The sequence below is a fragment of the Prosopis cineraria genome, unplaced genomic scaffold, assembly GCF_029017545.1.
Source record: "Prosopis cineraria cultivar Desert tree isolate PC_DT_omini unplaced genomic scaffold, ASM2901754v1 PC1, whole genome shotgun sequence".
NCBI lineage: Eukaryota > Viridiplantae > Streptophyta > Magnoliopsida > Fabales > Fabaceae > Prosopis > Prosopis cineraria.
In genome coordinates, this window is record NW_026555332.1 from 41,684,992 (window position 1) to 41,711,097 (window position 26,106).

General features: G+C 34.8%; 4 protein-coding genes across 8 annotated transcripts; 2 read left to right on the top strand and 2 right to left on the bottom strand.

The window, feature by feature from the left end:
* The first annotated feature begins 1,705 nt into the window (after positions 1-1,705).
* LOC129292458 (uncharacterized) lies at positions 1,706-6,248 on the top strand. 2 transcript variants are annotated; one of them, XM_054930018.1, is made up of 7 exons: positions 1,706-1,918; positions 2,031-2,125; positions 2,240-2,573; positions 4,876-4,930; positions 5,188-5,323; positions 5,416-5,466; positions 5,558-6,248. In XM_054930018.1, exons 3-7 carry the CDS (start codon positions 2,496-2,498, stop codon positions 5,655-5,657), a joined length of 420 nt encoding a protein of 139 aa, XP_054785993.1. In that variant the 5' UTR covers positions 1,706-1,918; positions 2,031-2,125; positions 2,240-2,495; the 3' UTR covers positions 5,658-6,248. The 2 variants fall into 2 exon arrangements, with proteins under 2 accessions (XP_054785993.1, XP_054785986.1); XM_054930011.1 differs by lacking the exon at positions 2,031-2,125.
* A 1,573-nt stretch (positions 6,249-7,821) lies between these two features.
* LOC129322668 (60S ribosomal protein L31) lies at positions 7,822-9,530 on the bottom strand. 2 transcript variants are annotated; one of them, XM_054968994.1, is made up of 3 exons: positions 9,396-9,530; positions 9,049-9,160; positions 7,822-8,199 (listed from the first exon to the last, which is right to left on the bottom strand). In XM_054968994.1, the coding sequence occupies exons 2-3, from the start codon at positions 9,129-9,131 to the stop codon at positions 7,920-7,922; spliced, it is 363 nt and encodes a 120-aa protein (XP_054824969.1). In that variant the 5' UTR covers positions 9,132-9,160; positions 9,396-9,530; the 3' UTR covers positions 7,822-7,919. The 2 variants fall into 2 exon arrangements, with proteins under 2 accessions (XP_054824969.1, XP_054824978.1); XM_054969003.1 differs by having other exon boundaries at positions 9,414-9,450.
* Positions 9,531-13,931: 4,401 nt separating this feature from the next.
* LOC129312776 (zinc protease PQQL-like) lies at positions 13,932-23,494 on the bottom strand. Of its 3 annotated transcripts, none has more exons than XM_054955498.1 (21): positions 23,178-23,494; positions 21,923-22,169; positions 21,718-21,843; positions 21,191-21,328; positions 20,963-21,097; positions 20,597-20,854; positions 20,359-20,496; positions 20,197-20,266; positions 19,870-20,083; positions 19,336-19,441; positions 17,751-17,984; positions 16,918-17,082; positions 16,680-16,829; positions 16,508-16,599; positions 16,174-16,255; positions 15,963-16,046; positions 15,759-15,879; positions 15,571-15,677; positions 15,277-15,357; positions 14,444-14,638; positions 13,932-14,334 (listed from the first exon to the last, which is right to left on the bottom strand). In XM_054955498.1, the coding sequence occupies exons 1-21, from the start codon at positions 23,384-23,386 to the stop codon at positions 14,257-14,259; spliced, it is 3,030 nt and encodes a 1,009-aa protein (XP_054811473.1). In that variant the 5' UTR covers positions 23,387-23,494; the 3' UTR covers positions 13,932-14,256. The 3 variants fall into 3 exon arrangements, with proteins under 3 accessions (XP_054811473.1, XP_054811464.1, XP_054811480.1); XM_054955489.1 differs by having other exon boundaries at positions 15,571-15,681; positions 15,763-15,879; positions 23,178-23,493; XM_054955505.1 differs by having other exon boundaries at positions 15,571-15,681; positions 15,763-15,879; positions 21,923-22,164; positions 23,178-23,319.
* Positions 23,495-23,711: 217 nt separating this feature from the next.
* LOC129312792 (40S ribosomal protein S15a-5-like) lies at positions 23,712-25,448 on the top strand. The gene is made up of 3 exons (XM_054955518.1): positions 23,712-23,919; positions 24,704-24,864; positions 25,038-25,448. The coding sequence occupies exons 1-3, from the start codon at positions 23,790-23,792 to the stop codon at positions 25,134-25,136; spliced, it is 390 nt and encodes a 129-aa protein (XP_054811493.1). The 5' UTR covers positions 23,712-23,789; the 3' UTR covers positions 25,137-25,448.
* Positions 25,449-26,106: the final 658 nt, after the last annotated feature.

Genomic DNA, 26,106 nt, shown 5'->3' on the forward strand with positions numbered 1-26,106 from the left:
TATCAAAACCATTTCAATAACTCTAATATTGACACTTCTCTTCAATAACTTTGATGTTTATGCTTCTTCACATTTTGGCATTGATTTGAATTTAATTAATGACTTAAATTTACTAATTCAATAAGTGTCTCGACTATAGTTATTGAATTTCATCAATATATAAAAAAGATTAAAAATACATTTCTCTTAGTGAATTCAAAACAGTCCTTATGATTAGAACATTTTTTATGTATATTATTTCCTCATAAGAAATGGAAATTTGGTACCACCTCTAGAGTGTTTATGACAAAATTTTTAATACTTATTTGATTAAATTAAATAATTATTATCGTGTCATACATGATATTTATTGAATAAGTGAATTTAAGGCACTTATTGAATGACACACTGCACAGTATTCATGAAATAAAATGCATTTCCCCCGGGAGCCCCTTAGGAGATAAAAAAGAAACAAAACAAACAATAGTGAAAATCTGTGTATCCCATGAAATTGCTCATAAGATCTATGCCCACATGCTTCAAGAAAAATTGGGCCTTTGCCTTCACTGGACGAGCTTCTCGATTTGAACATCAACTTCAGATTATTAGTCCTTGATGGTGAGTGATTAATTTTAATTGACGCGATCCCACGCTTCACTCCCTGTGCAAGTAATCTCTCAAGTGCCGTAAAGCCACATTGGCAGCACAGGAACTGGAATACGAAAGTTCGAGGATTATGTAATCATTTAGAAGTACAAGGAGTTGTATTAAAAAAATAAAAAAATTAATTATTTAATACTTGTAGTTTACACTTAATTAACTCAGTTTCTGAAAATTGATTTGTTATAACTTAATGCTCATAATTTTAGCTTGTTTGTTATTTAATTCTTAAGCTTTGACTTTCACAATTCAATTTTTTATAATCTCAACCATTTAAAATATTAATCCTTATACTATAAAAAATAAAATAAAATAATTACTCTTTATAAAGATTAAAAGGGTTTAACATAATTTTAATTTTAATATTTATAATTTTATTTTTTATAATATAAGGATCAATATTTTAAATAATTAAAACTATATGAACTGAATTGCAAGAATTAAAATTTAAGAATTGAATTATATCAAATTAAAATTATAAGAACTAAGTTATAATGAATTAAAGTTTAAAAATTAAGTTATAATAAGTTAAAACTATAAAAATTACATGATTAATTAAAAAAAAGAGTATAAGGAGTAGGGATGAACTTAAAAACTTCTTAGTGCACGTTTTGATTGCATTAAAAATCAATCAATCAATTTTAAAGGCTAACATACTGTGAAAATATATTTAAACATTGTGATCCAAAATTTATGAGATAACTATTATTTTAAGTTTGTAATTAATTTTAACATAAAAGAGAATATTTGAGTATTTCATTCATGGTTTGAAGTTTATAATTCACTTTAACATGTAATATAGATATTAAGATATTTTAAAGAAAATTCAAAATTAATTTCGTCAATCAATCTTATAATTATAATTTAATTATAGCACCCAACATAATCAATTGCATCCAAAATTACACATATAAATCAATTTATCCCTAATCATTTTTATCCCATCTTAATCCAAAACCCACCCTCAGTTAATTTACAAGACCAGCTTAAAAATTGAGAAAAACTTTTAGAGACTTGTTTTGGCTGAGAAAAACTTCCACATTTTGCCGGAGATCAATTTGGCTCACTGTTCAGTACAAAATTTTCCAAGAAATAACTTTCAACTCTCTCAAGTGCCAAGCAGAGGACAAGGGTGGTCGGATTCGCGTTCGCAAAGTCAGGTTGGGTCCAGAGATGAAGAAGCTCGCAAGAAATTGGCACAATTTTCAACACAACAAACTCTCTCTCCCTACTCGCGACGATCCAACTTTTGACGACTCTCTTCCCATGGATACAAAAGGTCTCCCTCAAGTCTATTTTTTCTCCTATGCAATTTAACTTCCATGATTTATTTTGGGGGTTGGGCGCAATCTTCCTTGGACAAATGATTGAAAAGATCATGTTATAATTAGTTATCTTCTCATTGGATATGTATCGTGATTGGGGCTCGATGATTTTGGAAACTTTCCGAGCGATTTCACTCACTGCTCTTCAAAGATTAAAGAAGGTCTTTTTCCCCCTGACTTGACGGGAAAATTTTCTTTCTTATAAATATCTGTGTTGCATGATTAAGCTTGGCCATTAAATTCTGCTATTTTATCTATGATCATGTTAATTACAGAACAAGAAGAGTTGGTTCGGTCTCTTGAAAGGAGTCAAGCTCGGCAGAGTCGCCTATGGAGGGTATGGTTTACTTCCTTATGTATTATACTGTCTTCTGTTCATTCCTGTCTTTGAAAACCTGATATAACTTGATTGAAGTTTGAATTTAAGCTCACCTGAGAGATTTCATTTTCATGTAGACCGGTGTTTGCGGCTCTTCTCTGCTGTTACATCCTCTTTCTCTTGTACTCCATCTTTCAGCAGGCTTCATCACCATGGGAACTGGTATGTCTCTTCTATGCCCATTGGGACATATGAAGCTCAGAATTCAGGCTTTTCTGCAATTTCTCATGGTACTGTCAGAGCTTGAATCTTTTGTGTTGTTGTATTCTGATACGCAGGGACGGATCCAGAGCTTAATGGTTGGGGGGGCCAAATTGAAAATAAAATGAAGAGGGGGGGGGGAATTTAATCTAGACTATTTTGCAAATAAGAAAGGTAATATTTACCAAAGGCTTTATGATGCATTGGGGGGGGGGGGGTCCCTTAGCCCCTTGTAGATCCGTCTAGTTCGGGACAAAACTCAGAATACAAATAAGAAATAAAATGAATTAGAGAAATGTAGAGATGAAGATCTAATAAGGGACGAAAGTATAGATAACCGAAATGACAAAGAAATATAAGGAGCAAGAAAAAGGCTAACTAGAACACCTGTTTCTGGAAACTTTAGGTATTGTTTGGTTGGGGAAGGAGGGGAAGGGGCCCCTTTCCCCTCCCATTGTCCCATCCAAACAAGGGGAGGGGAGCCCCTCCCCTCCCCTCCCATCCCGTTATTTGGTTAGGTGGAGGGGAAGGGAAATTTTTTAAAATTTCCTCTCCCCTCCCCTCCAAAACCTCCCCGCCAAATTGGGGGGGAGCCCCCCTCCTCTCCCCTCCCCTCCCTCCCCTCCTCTCCCCTCCCCTCCCTCCTCTTGAACCAAACAGAGCCTTAGCCGTTGAGACACTACAAGAGTTGATTAGACTTGATTACATTAATATTCACCCTTGGATTCCCACAAGCAAGCATAGCTCGTACAAAAAGTTTTACTAAACTCAAGAAAAAATTTTCATCCACAAAATTGTTGGAAGAGAACATAAGGTGACCTATTCATAGGTAAGAGAATAGAAGACTCTAGAAATCCTTACCCTAGATGACTCCCTACAAAAGTGGCGACTCTTCTTTATTAGATATCTTATATTAAGTATGTTTAAGGATAATATACTTAACTAAAATAGCTTAAGCTGATTGGTTAGATATTTTCAAAGTTTATATATTTATGATTTATCTTCTAATATTTAAATGAAAGACTTCTTTTATATTATAATATTCCTTTTACTATTTTTTTTTCTCTCTCTTTTTTTTTACATTTTCTTCTTTTTCTTGCCTGAGCATGTACTTTTTTTGAGTCCTAGAGATTTCAGGTCTACTCAATTTCTTTTTCTTCTTCTTGTCCTTCTCTCTTTCTTTTTTTCGTTTTTTTAATCTTGTCTTTTTCCATCTCTCATTCTTTCATTTCCTCTCTCTCTCTCTCTCTCATCCCCGATCAAATAGTTTATGATGCCATATTAAATTTTCTTTTTGTTAAGTATGCTTAAATATAGTATACTCAACCAAAATAGCTTAAGTCATTTGGTCGGATACTTCCTAACTTATGATTTATCTTTTAATTTTTTTTAGATGTGGGACTTCTTTTATGTTTTAATACTCTTGACAAATTAGGAAAATTCCCTAATTCTTGATGATTTAGCAACAAAGACTAGATGGAAGAATTAAAAAACTTTCCTAATAATTAAATTCTTAATTCCTAAGTTAAATCAACTAATGAAAGCCACAATAATGAAAAGGAATAAGCGTTAAAGCTGAAATGAAAATGAAAAATAATTCAGTATTGAAATTCAAACTTAAGTTAAAGTAGGAAATAATTCAAATTCACAAGCATATTTAACACATGGTGAATTAAATAGGCATGAGTCTTCGCTAATTAGGCCTGCATCTTCATGGATTTAGATCTTTAAGATGTTAAGCAAGTTTGGACCTTTTTTATTGAGCTTGTTGGATGTACGAAACTCATTAAAGAACATGGGCTTAAGCTCTTAGACTTGTTTAATGAGACAAGTTAGGGCCTTTTTCATAGCTTTGGTCCAGGCTCTAGTTGGCCTCCTATGCTTTGCGATAGATCCTTAAGCATATTAGACTTGAACTCTTGAACTCTCTTTAGGCTTGGCACATCTCCTAACCCCTCCTGGGCCTTAAACACGTCATCTTTCTCCTCATGTGGGCCATGCTGTATGTATGGTCCATCATATTCAGTCTTTTTCATCTGTTAAATTATAACCTATTTAAATTGCTTCTGTATTTTGATTAAAACAACTGGGCAGCATTTCTACCTTCCTTTGCGGCTAGAAGACAAATGCTTATGTAAACACTCTGACCAATGTGAACAACTTTTGTTGCTTTTTCTCATTCTTCTAACTTCTTAGGATCAAAGTTTTTTTCTGGCTATTTATAGGATCCCATGAAATTGATACGCGAACTATTTGTTGGACTATCATTCAACAGTCGCCTTTCATGAATATTGAATATGTCATTATCATTCGTTGTACTTTGATGAACAGAAATACCATGCTTACTTCATGGAAGAGGTTTACCCTTGGATGATTATATCAGCAGGTTCATTTCTCCTTGTATCTAGCATTATTCATGAAATTTTTAAGTGATTCATTTATTTTGAGCAGCACAATGGTCAAATCTTTTGGTATTCTCAATGTAACGATATATGCATAATCCCTGCGTATTCAATTTCTGTGTCTTTCCCTCCTTATCCATTTGCACCAATTTGTAACTGAGAGTGGGATGTGATGTGCCATTCTCTTAACGAGGCTTAGGCTTTACATATCTGAATTTTACTGATCCTAAAACTTTTACAGATTGGTTTGCTGTTCTAGCCTGCACATTTGCAATCAAGGGGATGCTCCATGAGTCATTGAATCACAGACAATGGATCTGGTACTCGTGGTTTACTGGCCTTGTTCTGGCAATTTTCTGGTTATACTTCATGTTCAGGTAGCTTCTCAGATAAACATTGTGCACTGCATGTTCACTTCCTTTTTAAGGTTTGCATGATTTCAATATTAATATTTGATTATTTTTGGTAGATTGCCAAAGTTCCGGTGGGATGTAATCTGGCTGCCGTTTGGTCCTCTTGGGTATATGTCGTGACACTAACTGCATTATGTGTTTTATATCATTATATGAACTGGCTAAGCACATGTATAAATTGCTTCGACTCTACTGCAGTGGAGCGGCAATCTGTCTCTATGTGGATCATTTACTAACTGAATCATCGGAAGAGGTGAAAAGGCTCTGGAGATACATTTATGTCTACAAAGCAAGCTAGAATTCCTATTCTGTCTACTTGATGAAAAGTATGGGATATGAGAAACAGTTTGGAATTTAAAGAACATTATGAAGGTCTTCCAAAGGATCATATGGAGTATGGACTGAGCCTCCTGGTGATGTCAGCCGTTAGATGGAGCTAACATAAGTTCTTGCATTGATTTTCTGACGACTCCATTTTTGTTTTCTACTTCCTCGGTAGTGCCAAAGAATCATTGAATGCAGATAGGAACTGTCACATGGTCAAGGACCAATTTATTGGGTCACCATTTGCTTCCCCTTTCCAGGTAAATGTGGAATTTGGAAAAGGCCAAGAGAGCATTGTTTCGGTGAGGTAGCACCAATTCGGATTGTTTTGGTGACGTGGCAACAATTCGGATACTGTATCTGAAACTGTTTTATTTTATGTATCCGAACTACTCTATCTATGTCTTGATCTTTCAGTTGCGTGGCTGGTGTCCTGATGCATTTATCATTATAGTTATAGCTGTCCCCAGTCTCCATGAAATTATTTTCATGAAACAATTAGCAATGCTTGAATGTATGTGCCCTCAGACTACAAAATGAGAATCTATTGAAACTAATTTGTTGACATGCTATATGAAATGCCGTGCAATGCACGGTGCCCACCCTATAGTTGGGTGAAATTGAGAGAACCTGCTGAGCGGCTGAGCAGATGAACCGTAGAATTGCTCTTGCTGGTCTGATTTAGGAGGCCTGTGTTTTCCTTCTCTTGGAATATTAATTAAAGAGATGAAGCAGACAGGTATATTTATTATTTAAGCTAGCTAACTACTGGTATAATAGATTTTGGAAAATCAAATTGTCGGGCAAATCTGAAAAAGAAAAGCGTGTAAGAGAAGCCCTAGCAGTTAGCACGGCAAATGAACATTTCATTTTAAATTCAGAAACGTATCTCCCCCATTTACCACTCATTTTTGTTGAGTAATGTTATGGGCTTGATTTACGCAGAATTTTTCTCCTTATAACTGGGCTTGGCCAACCTTAGTGAGTCTGTATTGAGTCTTTGAACTCGGGGTGATCGCCTCGCTCCATTATCTCATATATTTCCTTTGTTACTCAAAGAATCTCGATAAATAAAAGCCTGAACAAGCAAACTTGGGTCATTTAATATCAGGGAATATTCACTGACACTTCCCGACATCTTGATTATCCTCAATAAGAAAGTACAAAAAATTACAATGAAAATGCCCTTTTTTAAACTGTAATGAATTGACTTTTATTGCTTGAAAAGCTATCTATATGCATTTTTTCGTAAGAGGGTTCTCTTTGATAAGAGGATGGGCCACTGTAGGAGAGGTTGTCTGATTAAATTTATTTAATGATTGAAATTTGATAACTTCTAAAAATATAAATCAATCTATACTATTAAAGTTCATACGACTTTGTAAAGAGAAACCAAGGTTCATACTACGTTGAAAATAACTTTTTTCCTATGATAAACGCAACTTACTAGGGAGATGGTCATTTTCATTGTCAGCTAGATAAACTAGGGGAATTTCAAGTTTCAACGATCAAGATCAAGATAGAAGGGTTTTTATTTCATTTGGCTAACAAAGATAGCTGAAAGGAAGATAGATTTTTGGCCAACAGTTTACTACTAAACAGAGGATTTGACACTTTCTTATCCAATAACAAGGTTTGATCTTTTTTACACAAAGCATTAATCGTTAGCCCCACCCCAAGCTTCGATAAATTTCCTAACAATAGCCTCATTGACAAGTTTAATTTTCAAAAGCGGTGCTCGAACAAGCACCTCTTTGACATGTTTAATTTCCTGAAAGTTTGCCTTTGTGTTTTGCTTTTAGGCTTGCAATTCCTCTGGTACTGTTTCAGTATTCGATAATGTTTTTCATTCCCAAAATATAAAAACAAAAATAACGTGTACAATGCTTGCGAATACCAAATGGCAAATAGCCTTAAATTTTATCCATCTATCTTCCCCGTATATATTTTGACTCGAGCTTGCATTTATTTTTGCGACCGGAAAGAGAACAAGCTAATCAAATAGCGCACTAGAGTTCATTTTCAAACTCTGGAGTAATCATTAAACATCTCACGAAAACACCTGACAAGTAATGGGCAATCTAAAATAGGAAGACCAAATGAGATGTTCCAACGAAAAAGAGAATGGAAAAACCGCATTAACTATAACCAACAAATAATTACCTTATCAATAAATAAACGTCCAATGTCCAAAAACTACGATTTGTTTTAATACTCGAACAAAAAGCTTGATAAATCAATCCTCATCTTCAATCACCTTGGTGCCCAACCCTTTGAGCTCTTCTCGGGTGGTATCAACTACAGTAACCAGGGAATAAAGCTCTTCCTTTGCATCCTCATCATCATTCCTCTTGCGAGCAACACGTACCCTAATCCTTCTTGGGACACTCCGGATTCCCTGGCTCCAGACGTACTTGTTCAGCTTTACATCCACTCTCACATCATTGGTCCCCATAGCTTTTTGGGCAAACTTCCTTATCTCCTTGATTGCTTTAGGAGCTTTCTTCTTAAATGTGCTGTTTAGAGTTTACAATAACAGAACACACGATGAGTAAGAATTTTTCAGATGCACAGTTATTACTGGCAATCTCAAGTGGTTTCTCAATGCACATGCCATTTTATACCAAAACTTCCAAATTGCATAAAATTGCCGACATTTTGGTTAAATTATCCGCTCTCGATACATGTGAGTGACAAACAGACGCACTTCGCTCATTGATTGACAAACCCAGACCTCAAAGCGCAATTTTATTTAGCCTCCAAAATAGCTTTCAATTAGTTAAACAAACTGTTTCCTTTTGCACAATCGCCACATTCAAGTAAACTTTAAAGCCAAACATAGCCCCCAACGTAAAAAACTAATCTTCAAGAAAACAGGGCATTCAATGAGCATTAGAAGGCAAACCAGGCACAAAGGGACTGAACAGAAAATTAAAATCAAATAATTTTGCAGGATAAATCAACATTCTGCTTCAATGTTGATTTAAGCTAATATTTGCTGATATTTCGCTCATTGTTATGAGAAGCAGATGAGTTCCTAATTCTTATATTAAAATTCCTTTGCAGCTTCGTTTGAACTAGAATAATTTAACCAAAGACACAATGATATAATCTTGAGAATGCCAAAAATGAAGAGTATGAAATAGGAACTCTTGCTATCTGGATATAAATATGCCAAATAACCCCGCTTCACCTGCAGTCCCCAACAGTTATTGACACACGGTGATCAGTATATGGCCGGATGTCATAACTGCTGATACCACGCAACAACCTCACAACAAGAAACCGAAACCGCTGGAAACATAAAATACAAGAGAGCCGCAAAAGCCAATTAAAAAGAGGGGAAGACGTGTTGGAAATATTACCAGCCATGCAAGCGCTTGTGGAGGTTGATGGTGTACTCTCGGGTAACCACCTCCTCCTTCCTGCCCTTCGTCTTCTCCACCATTGCTCTCACCCTTCACAAGGACCTATTACCTATGAAGTTCATCCACAAGTTACAACTATATCCACCCAAGAAACAAACTTATGAGAGGAAGGGGAATTCGTCAAATCAGATTAAACTTCTATGAGCTTTATCTGTCTTAACCAAGATTCAAATACGTAAACCTGAATAAAAAAAATGTATAGATCCGAAACAACAATATCACATGTTTCTAGAAATATCAACAGCGAAAAGAACACAAAAGTTACAGAACAGAGGGAGGAAAACCTCAGGAAGGGTTTCGACCTTCTACACTCAAGCACGATCTACCAAGGAGGACGCAGAGGAGGGAGAGAAGCATTCAAATAGAACGCATAAACCCTAATGGCCCGCCAGCAAAGCCAGTCACGTTTCTCTGGGCCGGTGGATGAATATATGGGCCTTTTAGCCCCTCAGTAATCCATTGAATGATGAACTGTCATGGATGATGCAAAAAGTAAATCAATTAACTAGACCACGGAAAAAAAAACTTTCTTCTTTTGGAGCCCAATAATATTAAATATGAATTAAGTTTATACAATATTTTTTTATATAAGCAAAAATTTATGTGAGTTGGTTTTCGAAATAACTAGAATCAAAATATGTCTCCAAACTTAAAAGATGTTTATAGAAGTATTTATAAATTGATCATCAATAAAATTATCATATTAACAATGAAAGTTGATCACATGATGTTATGCATTAAAAGTCAAATCCTTGCCAATTAAATCAATCTTAATTAATTAGTTAGTATATACAATATCTTTTCCTCTATTCATAAAAAAATATCATATCCTCTTGGAAGTTCCAAGTGTTTGAATTAATCCTGAAAGTAATTTTTAATAATATTTTTCTCATAGTTGATATAAAATTTTGGACATTAAAAGTATAATCTAGCTGTGTCTTCAATTATTTTTCCCCTACACTATACATCTAAATTTTATTTCTAAACTAATTTTCATGTGGATTGAACCCCATTTATTTTCAACTATTTTTAGATTAAATAAAATAGAACATATTATATTAGCTTTATTGTAAATTGTAAATTTAGCTCGACTACATTTCATGTTATTACAATAAAGAGAAGATTACATACAAGTCTCATGAAAATAACTTATTTAAAATTAGGCCCCATGAAATTCAAAAACTACAAGCAGGTATTTTTAAATGAGTATAATTTAAAGTTGAGATGAAAAAATAATATTACCTTTACCTATTAGGTTACAGTGACAAATATGCCTGTCTACCTAAATTAAATAGTAAGCTTGCTCTCTTTATCAGCCCACCACATGATCGTTCACTCTGCATTGCTCTATTGTGTACATTCTTCTCCTTCATCAATTCACATATTGCTTACCCTATTCATATTGCTCGCTCCCTTCTTAGAATTGTATGTTAAGGAAAAATCCATGATCTTTTATTATTATCATCACAATCAATTGTGATCAATGTTACTTCTCATTCTTATACTTGCTTTACCTGCCAGCTTTATTTGAACCAACCTATAAGATTTAATTATTCAATTCAAATTTTCATTATTTGAAGCAATTTTCATTACCCATTATTTAGAATTTTTATAAAAGTTTCTAGGTAGCATAGTGAAAAAGAGACACGACAGTTTGCAATAAAACTTGAATATCTGTAAATGAATTAAGAAATTCAAATGATTATAAAATATGAAATAAGATTTGTGAGTTAGAAAGTTCTACTCATAACTTGTGAATTTATAATTGTAAGTGGATGGTAAATATAATTTTAGTCTACCGACCATAAAACATAAAACATATAGGACTTGTGAATTAATAAGTTCTACTTGTAAATTATGAAGTTACAGTTGTAAATAAATGATAAATATAAGTTTAGTCTATCATTTATAAAACACAAAAAAAAGACTTGTGAATTGAGAAGTTCTGCTCATAAATTGTGAAGTTGTAGTTATAAGTGGATGGCAAATATAGTTTGAATCTACTATTTATAAAACATGAATAGAATTTGTGAATTAAAAAGTTCTATTCATAAATCATGAAGTTACAATTATAAGTGAATCATAAATATGCTTTTAGTCTACTGTGTATATTTAAAGGATAATAGTGTCTTTTCAACTCAATTTTAAATTATACTCAGATTTTAAGGGAAGGACTTGGCTATAGTGTTTAAATTTTGTGAGTCTTATTTTTAAGTAAGTTACTTCCATGAGATCATGAGACCTGTACATAATTTTTCCTATGATAAATAGAAGCACTTTGTGTTGGGAGTCTTATTTCCCATTCCTTCTACGATTCTACCATCAGTTTTATATTAGGATCTTGCTTCTTGTTTATATGGATAGGTTAAAATGGTGTTTTTCAAACCATACTGTGTGCCAATTAGTTTTTAGAAGTCATATATTAATTTATTTTAAGTTGATTTGAACAATGTTGCTGCCTGTTTGGTTTGCCCAAATAATCGATTATTTGGAAGCAAACCATGCTTAAAAAAAAAAAAAATTAGCCAAACATCACAATTTGTCATTAATCGATTATTTGGGAAGGAATCGTGTTTTTAATTAAGCTAGCCATGGGAGCTTTTCTGAATCAATTATTATATTAGAAGAACAATAAATTTGTCAAAAATGTTAAAACCAATATTACCCTCTCTCATATTCTTGTTTTAGGTCTCCCCTATCTTCCCATCTTGTGCCTTCTTGTGTTGTGTCTGTGCTTCCATTCTTAGATCTACCATTGAAGACCACTCCCTTCCATTACACAATACTATCTGAAGGAGTTGAAGACCACTCACAGATTCAAAACATAAAAAAGAAGAGACAAAGCTCTACCTCTCTTTTAAGTCTTCAGACACACGAAGCAGAAAAGAAGAGTGAAGGACTGCCAAGATAGAGGAGAATGGAGTGCCTGTGTTCTTGTCAAACAGTCATGAACTTGCCGGCAACGAGGTCCAGAGACATGGATCAGCGGTGAGCAATTAGAGGATGTCATGTCCGTGAAGAGATGGAAGGAAATTAGATAAACCGATACTCTATTTCATGCAAGGAGGATAAAAATAATGAAAAAAGAAAAATAGGAAAAACTACAAAAAATGACATAAGAAATAAGTACAATAAAGGCACAAATTTTTCATGTTATAACTTAAAAGACTAGGATATTTTTGATAATTTATATAGCTAAAATTAATTTTGACTAAATCATCAAAACATCTTTAACTCTGTTAAAACTAAGTTTAAAAAATAATATCTAAACAAATTACATTCTAATATAATTAATTATAATTAAAATTAATTATATTAATTAATTATATTCAAATGAAATTCAAACGGCCTATAAGTGTTATTTTTTTTTCAACGGCTATTTTATTCATTTATAAATTTTGAGCCAAAGACTGTATTTAAGGAGAACATGTGCCATACCATTAGAATCTCCTGCCATTAGTGTTTATGTATTTTCTACTGGCCCAAAATCTTCATTCCAGGATTTCTTATGTGAAAGTATTGTTTTTTTTTTTTTCTGTAAACTTTCACACATACACGTTAGCTTATTTATTTATTTATTTATTTTTTCAATAAGCTGCATTCATCCCAACACTAATATTTTACTTTATAATGAATATAAAATCATACTTCCGTATCGAAATTTAACATCAGATTCGTTGCATTTACTATCTAACAATAAATTCACAATCTATTTCTCGTCTAAAATATTGATTGCGTTGAGATGACGTAAATAGTACAACTCTTTGATGAGACGAAATATACACTACCCATAATTTAGTAAAAAAATTAAAAACACACGACTTGCATAAATTTGAAAAAAATAATTGAAGATGAAATCAAATACTACCCATCTCATATAAGACATTTTTATGAAATATTTAACATTCTAAAATATAAGACATTGGATAAAAATTTTATTAATGATTTTTTTTAATATTATCCTTCATATCATATTATCTCTCTTTAATATTCTTTTTACAAATTAAATATTAAATTAAAAGTATTTATGCAAATTTATACTTTCATTTTCAAAAAAAAAAAATTAACATTATAAAATATATTTAATAAATTATGTTGGTCTGCATGAGTTTGTTAAAAAATATTTTATAAATTATGAGAAATCAACTGTCAATAATAGTTGGGATGGATAATTGAGGAATTTTGACCTCATCAATATCATTGAAAGAACCCCACGCTTGAATGCAACCATATTATGGGAATGCGAGTATTCCCATTTCCCAGCAATCCAATGAGGGGAAGTTACTCGTGGTTAATTGCCCATGTCAGCTTCCTTTTATATGTTTAACCTAAGCATTGTGTATGGCTGACACAAATAATTTATTATCAACGTGAATCTAGTTCCGTGGGTCTAGTGCATATATTCTCCCCACTGCCCTTTCTTAGAATAAACAAATTAAGTAGAGCAAGTTGAGATGAATTACCTCAAGTTTTTATAACTCATAAAACAAATGACAATAGGTTTCTACAAAGATTATCACTCTAGTTAAGATTAGATGTTAGACTTGATCACAAACCAATATATTTGTATATAGCATGTAACCTAGATTTGAAAGCAAAGGCAAAACCAAGTCTTGGCAAATAAATCTTTAACCCCAGTTCGGTTGGGGGGAAGGAGAAATTTTAATGAAATTTTTTCTTGTTTGGCCAAAAGGAGGGCAATTTCCTCCCCTCCCCTTTGGGAGGATTGGGAGGGATTCCTTCCTCTCCCTCCGCCTCCTTTCTCTCCTCTTCATTAAAATCCCTCCCTTCCAACCAACCATAGTGTAAGCATTTCGAGATGAGGCAAACTAAGCATTTAGTCGAATATGTGTTCCAATACTAGAACAAACTTTTATATCTGCCATTCCCAATGTTATAGAAAGAAAAGAAGAAAAAGGCCGGCCAATCTACCAGAATTGATTTTCTGAACAACGATGACTATGCACATGGTTCACGATTACTTGGATGCCTCTCCCATTCACCTTAAAGAGGCGAAACAAGCACTGATTGGATCTACAATAGAATCGACTTCTACAATTTTACGTACGTTTGGTCAGGAATCGAAGAATCACCTTTAAGTTGTTTTCATTAGCTTCAAAAATTTGTTGCTCTGTTGCGTAAGGTCTACGATTTCAGGCTACTCCGAGAATATCTCCACAAACTGAGTGCCAAAACTACAAGGCCAGCAATTCCAGCTAAAATCTGCCACAAAATTAAGAACTTGGAGTCACGATGCAGCTAATTATAACAATTTATAAAATCGGGAATTCCACCACTACAAAACGCTAAATGAGGCCTACAGACAACTGACCTTCGCATCCCTGCTATAGCTAGTTTGAGTAGATCCGAATGCTGATTTCAGTAATTTCAATGGAGATGTTTTGGGCATTAGAATCACAACGGTGTACTGTTTTTTGCAAGGAAAAGGCAGTATTCTTTGTAGTGCCACCTGTGCCGTTGATGGTGTTAGAGATGCTCTAACTACGGACCGCCCTTCATCTTGAATCTGCAGCAGGGATGATTGCAAATTTAACTACTTTTCATTTCATACAAAATCGAGTAACAAAACCAACTATAACCTAAGTCGTCAGCATTATTTGCTACACCACAAAGTTAACCACAGAATCCTTAAGAAGTAGAAGCCAGCAACTGCAAATCTCCGTAAACTCATTAGTGAAGATTAACGTGAGGGAAAAAATGATGATCTGTTAACAGTTATTATCTCATTGCGACAGGAAAGGGGAGTACGATGCCTGACTATCCTCGAATATTGTAGATATTACATGAAACTAAACTCTTTTTGAAACCCATACAATGCCCATACAGACTTCTTTTGAATCTTACACAAGCCTCCATTTTTTTTTTGTTGGCAAACTCACCTTATTTAGGCGTGGTGTATTTGAGTTTTGAAAATTTAAAAAAAATTGAGTTAAATATGGAAAATTAAAAGCAGGTTGAAGCATTGTTTTTGGAAACATACATACTGAAATGAAACATCAAATCAATAGTTCTATCCTGGCCATAAAGCAACCGCTATGAAACTATAACCTTTTATGTAAAGGAAATCTATAACGCAAATAGGGCGGATGGCAGCTCCACGTATTTGGAAATCACAAACAACAAAACAGAGCAACAGCCACCAACCTCAAAAGACTTGCCAACATCACCAGAATAAACTCTTGACTGATAGCTACGCAAAATCCTGTCCAGCCAGTAGTAATTTTCCTGAAAAAGCATAAAAAAGAAACAGACATGAGGAGGGTAATTACATTTCAGCCTCTCCCACCCACAAATCTTAAAATAAGGAACTTTTGACTTTTATCATGGCTGAGATGGTGGGTGTAAGAAATCTATATGTCTGTTTGCATGTATTATTTTGTGTTGGCAGCCGAAAAATGTCCATTAAACTTATAACCAAAAGTTGAAGATGTAATTAACCTGCAGTCCATTCTCATGGGCTCTTTGCTCAATTTCAAGGATGGTTGAAACATCTTGATCAGAAGGTCCTTCTTCTTGGAGACGCAATATTTCATTCAAGGCAAGATCTACCTGTCAACAGTATGACAGAATATAGTAATCTTCACTGACTACAATGAAACTTCATTAATTCTATAGCTACAGAAGACTTGCCAGCTTTGAAGATATTCCTGGATCACAGGAGAAATTTATGCTAATGTCACCACGAACATCACATGTTCTTGAGGGTTTATTACCACCCAGGAATATTGAAACACCAACGGAGTAAATCTAGTAGACAAATTAAATTATAACGTTCAGCATTCCACATTAGACAACTGAAGGAATATGCTGTAACTGATAACACCATGTACCTGCCCAAGCTCGAAACGAAGAACTTGTGTCATTTTTGTTTCAAGAAGCTTGCTCAAGAACCCAACAAAGTGAATCTCTTCTACCTGACATATCATTCCCAAAATCCACAAAGGAGTAAAATTGGTGGTGCATATAATATAAATTATACAAAGCTCAGATAGTTGCACTAGATCAGCCAGAGAAAGTGAGTTAAAGAAAAAGACCAAACACCATGGTTCCATTCTTCAGCTCCACAGGAAAGCATAGCTGTACCAAACATTGGGCTTCTACCATGGGGCTCCGAACCTCTTGTCTACAAGCAGAAAGTATGTTTTGATCAGCAAAATGCATTACTTAATCTCTAGAATGCCATGAAAAGGTGATAGAGAAATGACAGTATTCAATCTCTTCCATTAGAAATACGAAAAAGAACACCTCTGTTTTCTATTGAATCCAGGAAAAAAAAATCACAAACCTGGTGAATTTACACCCTTTCTTGTATGCACAAAATTGCACTATGATTATTATGATGACACATGTTTGTGACTGAGATGCATATATGTACCTAGATACAGTTGTCGGAAAAGTAAAAGGCAATCCTTTCAGGTCGTCACGGTTAAAGTGCATGATAGGTTCAGAAGGCTTTGGAATTCCACCCTGCATGAAGCATCGATGAAACCAATTGATATCTAATCAATTCAATGTTATTAGGCTTTTGGTAGATGGATTCAACTCACTAGATATTGCAATATTAATGGCACCGCAATAGAAGGAACAATATTCCCAACAATCACAACCGTAAAAGTTGATGGGTCTTTGAAACAATTGCTGAAGTATTCACAGGCTTTAAGTGGATCAACCTTTTGCAGATCACTTTTTCTAATAGGCTGCAAAACAAAAAAAAATGACTCAGAAGTCAGGAATGGTCTAGTCAGTCTATAAATTTCAAAGGAATCACAAAATAGTTGCACGTACTCTGAAAAAATAAGAGTTCCCATAGTTTAGCTCCTTCACACGATTTGTAAAAGCAGTATATGGATCCCTATCTTGAGCACGGACTGCTTCCTCAGCCATCTGCATAACTATTTTGACATCTTCTTCCCCTGGTGTTAAATTTGTAGTAAACAACTGATAGACAAGCTGTCCAAATAAAGAAAACAATGAGAAAGCGCACAGAAAGATAAATTGCAATCTTTTGACAAATTGTATGGGTTAGCAGCAACCAAACAGGAGCAATATACTTATTGCAGAGCTGCAATCACAATATATATTTGAATAATCAAGAATCCACTGCATGTGTTATATACCAGTTAGCGAGCATACATCAGGATACTAAGAATATCTCAATGTTTAAAGTTCAAACTGATTTTACACTCTTTCTGTAACTATCACTAATTATTTACTCCCTCTGGTCCTAAATGTACGACACCTTCTAGTGGCAATTCCCAGTCCAACACATAGGACACCTTGTAATATTTAAACTTTTCTTTTTCCAATCTTACCTTTTCTTGATTCACGTGGGCTGAATTATGTGTTGTTTACGAGAAGGCATTTAAAGCCTGGCCATGAGTTGTATGTCATTATTTAATGTAAAGGGTAAAAATGGAAGTATATTTCATTTTTAATGATATTAAGAGAAAAAAATGAATTTTCTTAAGATGCATGAAACAGGTTAAAAATGTTCTACAATAAGGACCGAAGGGAGTGTGACCATACTATATCAAGCTTTCACTTGGTAATGAACAACTACGTTAACTCTTAGTTGTGATCAAACAAGTGAAATAAGTTTGCAATTTATTTAAATATACCTGCAAAGCAGTTTCAAGGTCTGAAGGTGAACAGTCACCAGAAAATGTTCTCATGTATGCTCCAACTTTTGTCCCAACTTCAGCTCTCTTGCCCGCAAGCATGTCCATTAGTACAGATGGTCTATAACCAAATACTCCAATTTCTCCAGCAATGGTTGGTCCCATTGAACAAGAGAAATACTCACTCTCTGGGAGTTCGGACAATCCCCCATATGAGAACCCTGTGAAGATAACCTGTTGAGACAAAGCTTAGATTGAGACAGACAAACACACTAATTCGTGCTCAGTGCCAAAATAATTATTATATTTGAATCAGCTCTAATATTGAAACACCAAAACAGTGAAACTGAGTGTTCACTGACACCTAATAATAATTGCATGAATGTGTTAGAATCAATATCCAGTTGTTAACAACACAGAATTCAAATCTGAACCCAGCTAGCAGCAAATGCAGCTGACCAAGAATATGAAAGTAGCTCCAATGTAACTTCCATAACTTTTCATGGCAAGAAGATTGTCTACCCCTATGCACAACATATAACAAATAGCCAAAGCACTAAAGTTGGGAGGAAAACCATATCTCTATCTTGAAATTGACACATTCCTGAAACAGCAAACTGTTATTCCAGAGCTTATCAAACTCATTATAGTGATATCAAATTCACATTCCAGTGCCTAATACTAATTAACTAGAAATTTCTTCCACAATGTGCAGATGTGAAAAGCCAATTCTTTGTTTTCTAGTCCACCAAGGTCAAACTAATTCAAAAAGTAGCCTCTAAATATTTGGAATCAGATCTGGCCACCTTAAGAATATAAATTTTGGATTTCCTCATTACCAGATGTAACAAAATCCTACACTTTGCTTGGACCATAATATAAGTCATTGTTAACTAATTTACATTTCTCAAAAGAAGTTGGTTAGAATCTTGATTTCTAAAAATTTCCACATCTTTCCAATCATGCCTTTTAGTGTAATAAATATAACATTTGGCTTATTCAAAACACACTCATTAATTACTCAATAAAATAAGGGTGTAATTGGAAAAAAAATGTACAACACCTACCCAGTACCTTATATTTTAGACCAGACAAAGCTTGTAGAAAATAACTTATATTATAGTCTAGAGGGAGTACTTCCAATAGTTGTGTCAATTGGCCATGTAGTTTGAAAGTTAAAGCAACAGCTTCAAGTTTTGTTCAGGGTTACAGCTTCATTATTTATTTTTGCTGATACTGTAACAAAAATTCCATCCTTGCTGGTGATAATTATGCATATTCAAAATCTAGATCTCCTGGCTACTCCTTATAAGAGCATTTAAATGACTTCCTCATGCTCACAAAGTCACTTCTACCTTCCAACATACATCCTCACTTCTCTATTCTCTATGTTCTTGAAATAGCCAAACTTAATTTTCCCAAGGGATCATGTCCTATAATTTGATGAAGTTCCACTCCTATTGTCACTAATGTAATCAAATTGAAACAACAAAGTTCCATAAGTTTTATTAGGAACACCTCAATACAATCTCCGTTTGAGAAACAAGTAAAGACTTCAACAAGTAATGCCTGTAAAAACTGGAACCTGGTCATCAAGAAAGTCTGTGCCCTTGTAGCAGACTCGCATGCCATTTGACAGAACTAGTTCAGTAGCTCCAATATTTGAATATTCAAATTGCTGTACAATACTCCTAATAAAAAGGGGAAATAAATCAATAACCAAAAAGTAGTGTAGTTAAGATCGTACATTTAAATCCAACGATAAAGAATACAGCAAGAATATAATAACGCTTGGAAATCTGAAACTATCAAACTTAACCTGAAGAAAATAGTATAGTTAAACCAGATCAATAACAATTCCCATAAGTGGTAAAATTTCAAAATCTAATAAAGAGGAAAACTTGATTGCATTACGTTTTAATGCTTCTCGAACAAGAACTATCTTCTGTGAGTCAATAAAAGTACAAGTAAAATCACATACGAAAACAAGACTAGACTGCATCACCATTACATGGATATATGAATACATAACTGCACTCAACTGATTTATGTTTTGGATTGGACATTGAAGAATCATCAACAAATTATGACATACAAAAAGAAAGAGGCTTCATCTCACCCCATATCTGGCTTTGTAGTAACAATTTCTTCTGGAATGTGTTCATCATCCCAAGGAGAGATTCGACCCTCTTCCTCAAGAAGATTGACTTTCTTCACAACATTTTTCAGATCATCAGCTACAGCAAATGCTTGGGGCTCAATGGTCTTTATGACACAACCACATGATGTCCTTAACTTCTCTGAATATTTAGAGACCTCTAATGCTGATATTTCTAATGATACAGAAAACTTGTATCAACTTAACCATAAAGCCAGTCAGAATATATTTTTCTAAAAATTTGATACCAGAAGATACAAGCACAAGACTAATGACTTGTTAACTCACGTGGTAGAAGAGTCTTTTGGAGTTGAGCCTCATAATCGATCCCAACAATAGGTTCATTGTGAAGAAAATGCTGCAAAAATGAAGAATTATTCCCTAATGTAATCACAGTTTTTTGGTCAATATCCATCATACAATCATATGAAATATAGAATAGCAATTTACCTGTAAATATTCATCTCTTAAGCTGGTTGATTGAATTTGATCTCGCTCCAAATAAGCAGATTCAATCTCTGACATAAGTAGTGCACGAACAATAGATATTTCACGCTCAGAAAAGCCATGAAGTCGTACCCTCACAAGCTGTTAGATAGTTGTTATAAATTGTTAAAATAAGCACAGAAAGAATGGAAATGGAGATATTAAACAAACTGCAGCTCAAATTTGGCTAGATTAAAATCACCTCTGTTAGCATTGACTCTAGGGCACCAACGGTTCCTTTTTCTTTACATGATGAAGTCATTATATAGGCCTTTAGTGGGCGAACTAAAACATCGGCAGCAGCTGAGCATGAGAAATAGGGTGGATCTTTTCTACGAGATATTTTAAAGAATCTCTGATTTAAAGCATACAGGAACATGGATTCTGCAAGTAAATTTCTGTAGTCTTTTACTGTTTTCAGCTCATCTGCTGGCAACTTATAGCTAATCATCACTGCAGACTGTCATTGGTCAAATCCAGAGTAATGTGTTATTCTTCCATGCAGAGTAGGTCAATAAAAGTTGCCCTGAAAACTTGAGAAAGAGATAATTCTTCATCATTTACTTACCCCAGCAGCTTCAGATTCAACAAAACAGGAATACCGTGGCTCCTCATGTGATGGAACTGGAAATTTTGGTATGCACGGAGGATCAGGCGCTGGAATTTTCTGACCAAAATGAGTCTTTATCAACTCAATTACATCCTGAGATAGAGAAAGGAGAGCATTCAGAAATCTTGACCTGAAAATGCTTCCAGGTCTCTGTGATGAACACAAAAAGATAAAGTACAATATAACCTGCGTATCAGAGAAATCTCCAACAGCTATCACCGCCATATTGCATAAATGGTACCATTTCTTGTAAAAGTGCTTCACCATTTCAGGAGAAACTGTCCGGATTACTTTCTCTAGCCCAATTGGTAGCCTTTCAGCATACTGCAACCCATTAAGCCTTCTATTCAATGACATGAAATTGATAGCAAGTCACACTGTTCATGGCTTGTAAACAACGTGACCTATAAATTTATTAGATATATAGATTTTTTACAATGATCACTTATCTAAAAAATCATTTCAGCACTAAAAAGCTTCCTTGGATATCATAAAAATGACAAAGGCTTGTCTTAAAATAGATGTTCCTACTAAAATTGAGAAGAAAAGGCTACCAATTCCAGCTAACAAATATGTCTAAAATAAAAGAAATTAAGTACCAGATCTTTAAGATCAAGAATCATATCAAAAAAGATTATTCCCAAGCAGCAATAACTAATAAATTATTGTTACATGTAAGAAATTGTGAAATTGCTTGTATCTGATACAATTACCTTTGAACCTTCCATCAACAAGCTCCAATGTGCATCCTGCAGCCTTCCTGCCGCATTCCTGTTGCCCCTGTATTCTTCCATCACTGCTCCTCTTTCTTTCTCTAAGTCATCTTTTGAAACTCGAATCTGAACAGAACAATGCAGTTATATACTCAATAGAGAACCAATTCCTTCCAGCAATGTTATAATTCTGCTTTGTCAATACCTCTGAACTGAATTCTGCCAAAACTGAAATGGCTTGAGATAATAGTTCAGGCTTGTCAACTGGAACAAACAGCTCATAAACTGTGTCATCAGAAGATGTTACAGCGTTTTGACAAGCACCAAACTCTGCCCCAATACTTTCAAGAAATTTAACGATGTCATGATTTGTATATCTCTTTGTAGCACTGAATGCAAGATGCTCAACAATGTGAGCAACACCACGTTCATCTTCTTCTTCCAGAACTGATCTGCCATGAATTTCTAAAGTTTATTCAATAATTCAAATGACTAAATAGTGCACCATGAAGATGATTAATTCACCAGAACAATTCAGATGTTAGAAGAATTCACAAGTTAGAGTTTATAAAAAAGCGGAATATAATATCAATTTCAATGTCCAAAGAATTCACGAGTAGCAGTGAGGTTTTAATAAGGGGCTGATTTTCAATTTTGAAAGTTCAAGTGGTACATACAGACGTATAAAAGTTGAATAAGTGTATATTCGTTTTGTCCAATTGCCGAAGTCTTTTGTGAGATGTATTTAAAAGCCTATTATTATTGATTATGACTTTTACAGTTAGAAGCCCTACCCTCTCACGGAAATATAGCCAACTCACTAGCAAGAATCATCAGTGAATGACATAAAATGGTAATCAGTTATATTTTCGTAATTTCATAGTTCGGAAGATTTTCAAACTCAAATATAATGGGAATTAAAGCAAATGCTTTCCGTCATGGCCAACGCGCGAATATAATTCATTTCGTTTATGTCAATATTATAAAACGCAAGAATCATAAGTGAATGATATAAAATGGCAATCAATTATATTTAAATAATTTCATAGTTTGGAGGAATTCACATATAAAGCAAATGCTTTCCGTCATGGCCAATGCGCGAATATAATTCATTTCCTTTATGTCAATATTATAAAGTCTTTACTCCATCATTCCTATTTCCATCCACATTCATCAAAACATTAAAAGAAATACTGTCCTATTCCCAACCAGAATACATCGGACCTCCAGGTTTTCCTGAAATTCAAAGATTTTTCGAGTTTACCATATAGCCATGTTATGGCGTTCAACACCAAAGCTTCTGTTGCCGCACATAAATATATTTAAAAATCCCCAAACAGCAAAATAATCCAGGATTTCTAGGGTGGATCAAATAGCATCCAAAAGAATTTTTAAATACAAGCACCGACTAGTTATTAGCATTGGATTAACGAAATAGATAGCGGAAAAAAGGAATTCACCCAGCTTTGACTGCAAGTGCCAGTGCAGCTCTCATTCGAGGCTTGGAATTGCATCGAACATAGTAGTGTAGTCCATTCTCAAGTCTGCCATAGTCCACGCCAACAGGTTGCTCGGCAAGAACCTGTTCCAGGTCCACATTCACCAGCTTCAGCGACCGAAATCCTTGCTTCTTAGAGATCGGCCTCGTCTCTGCCGGAAGCAAATCCATTCACCTCAGCCTGAAGAAACACCACTGTGGTCGTTAACCCCTCACGCTGCTTTTTGTTTCGGTGCGATCTTTCTTTTTCTCCGCCTTTTTTTTTTTTTTTCAGTTGAAACTTTGAGCAGCGTGTCATATCAGCCAGATGCATGATGTCTGAAACAATAGGGGCCGGAAAAAACAAAATCGGATTCTCTGGAAGCAACGGTAACAGACAACCCAAAACGTAAGGGGCTTGGGCTTCATTTTAGAAAAGCCCAATGGCCTAATATTTTAAGCTATAGTCCGAATACCGAAAATACCCCTATAGCTAAACCCTTGTTTACTGGCGGGCCGATCTTCGAACCGTCATCAGCACTGGACAGTGTGCTTGCCTAGGCGGAATACGCGAGAGGGAGAGAGAGGATTAGGGATGGGGAGGAGAATTCTGAATGATGCACTGAGAACTATGGTGAATGCAGAAAGGAGGGGGAAAGCTATTGTGGAGTTGAAGCCCATCTCCGCTGTCATATCCTCCTTTCTCAGGATCATGAAAGACCGAGGTAAAGTTTTAATGACATACCATGGGTTCGATTTAAGGGATTAGATTCTCTTTATAACCAAAAAAAAAAAACATAAATTATCTAGTTCAGCCGGTCTTTTTTATCTAAAAGAAAAAATGAAATCTTTTCCTATAAATTTCTTGTATTTTACCCTGCAATTAGCGAAGGAATGGAAATCTTCTTTCTCGTTCATTGCTTTGTGTGCTTGATGCCCAAAGTTGAATTCCTAAATATTTATTGGCGATTAAGGTAAGCTATGCTAACTGACTATATTTTTCTTTTCCGATTTAACGATAAAATATCGGGTTGTCTGTGATGTGCTACTAAGAATGTAGTTTTTCATCCTGTAATTCTCATTTCACGACAATTATTTCTTTTGGGCTTTGTCGTTTATAATTATAGTCAATCTGTAAAACCCTTTTGACCTCTGTGCGTTCTATTAGTTATATTAGTTGGTGTAATCCGACTGAATATGTACAACAAACTAAGTTAACTTACACCAACTAATATAACTAATGCGTTCAGAATTTTTGTGGGCTGTTGTCTTTCGTGCTTTTGTTTGATGTTAATGTTCAATTGCGGGGGTTTTCTATGGCTTTAGGAGTTTAGTCTTGGAGACGATGGAGCTGATAATATGTTGCCGCATTTTGAACTCTTTTTTTTTTTTTTTTTAAGATTAAAGACCATTGAGTTTCTAAATTCTAAGTTAGAAGTTTTAAGATTATAGCGTCTTCCATTCACCTTATGATTTTCAATATAAGACACGTGAAGTAATTTGTGATAGGCTATATCAAGGACTTCGAAGTCTTTGATCCGCAAAGAGTGGGGGGTATAACAGTTCAACTTCAAGGCAGGATTAAGGATTGCAGAGCCCTTACATACCGACAAGATATCAAGGCAGTGGACATTGAAAAATACAGATTGAAAACTCTTCCAACACATCAGGTTGGTTGGCGCTTCCAGCTTTATGTAACGTTTAGTGTTCTGAGTAGTTGTTTGTAATTGATGGGGGCTTCAATATGAAGAATGTAGTTTGTCTGAGATGCGATTTATTTTTCCTTATGATCTGAAAGAAAAGCAAAAGGATCATAAATGTTGTTTTGCCTTTCTCTGTGCAGTGGGGCTATGTTGTGATTACAACCCCTGAAGGCGTTTTGGATCATGAGGAGGCCATTAAGCGGAATGTAGGTGGTCAAGTTCTTGGTTACTTTCATTAGAATTAATCATTACGATGCTATTTTGGCCTGAGCTATAATTGGTATTGGCTGGATAATATTGAATGAAACGGGTGGTGAAATGTGTGTCCATCATCTTCCAATCTGGTTTTGTTGTCTATTATCCTGTTACTTTGTCCTGTATGAATTTTGTATCAGTTCATGCTTGATGAGGGGGATGTATATTAGAATCTTCTCATGCTTTCTTCTCCAGCGGATGGTTTTTTTCTCAATCGTGTTGGAATAACACTGAACAATTTCTTTGCAAGCTTTGATCATTATACTATACTGGGGAAGAAATTCTGCTTTTGTCAAGGATGAACTGGACAATAATGGAGCTTTACATCGTCTTAGCTGTCAACTTTAGTGTTGCATTTATGTAGTCCCAAGTTCAGGGATCATAACTAAAGCAGTCGTAGGGCATTATGGAAAGTGTAATTGGGTAATTTCTCTGTAAAGGCTCGTTATCAGAACTAGTTAAACATCGCTTGAATTGTGTTGATCATGTACTGTGTTGTACATTTGTGCAAAAAGATAAGCAATCCACACTGGAGAGAAACTCGAGCATCATAAAGTGGGTAAAGTTCTCTCATTATTGCGGTGTTCATTACCGGAGGGAATCCAAGCTTCGGAAGGAAACCCAGCAAAGTGCCTAATTGGCTTTAGAAAAACCCAATAGAACCACGAGGTGCTACAGAAATACGTAGTAGTCATGATTGCCTTCGCAAAGTTAATGATCTCTCCTTATTAAGGTTTTGGTAGTGGTCAAGAATGAGAGGTTAAACATAAATCCGTTAACAGTTTTCAAAGGGCAAGGCTTTTGATCATCTCGAAACAGTGATAACTATTTGCAGAAGACAGCAATTAATAATTTTGGACTTAATAAATTTGGACAGGTCCAAAGAGACTCCAAGGTTCTTGTAATGGCAAAAAGAAAAATTTGTCTTTTAAAACAGGGGGGGGGGATGCACTA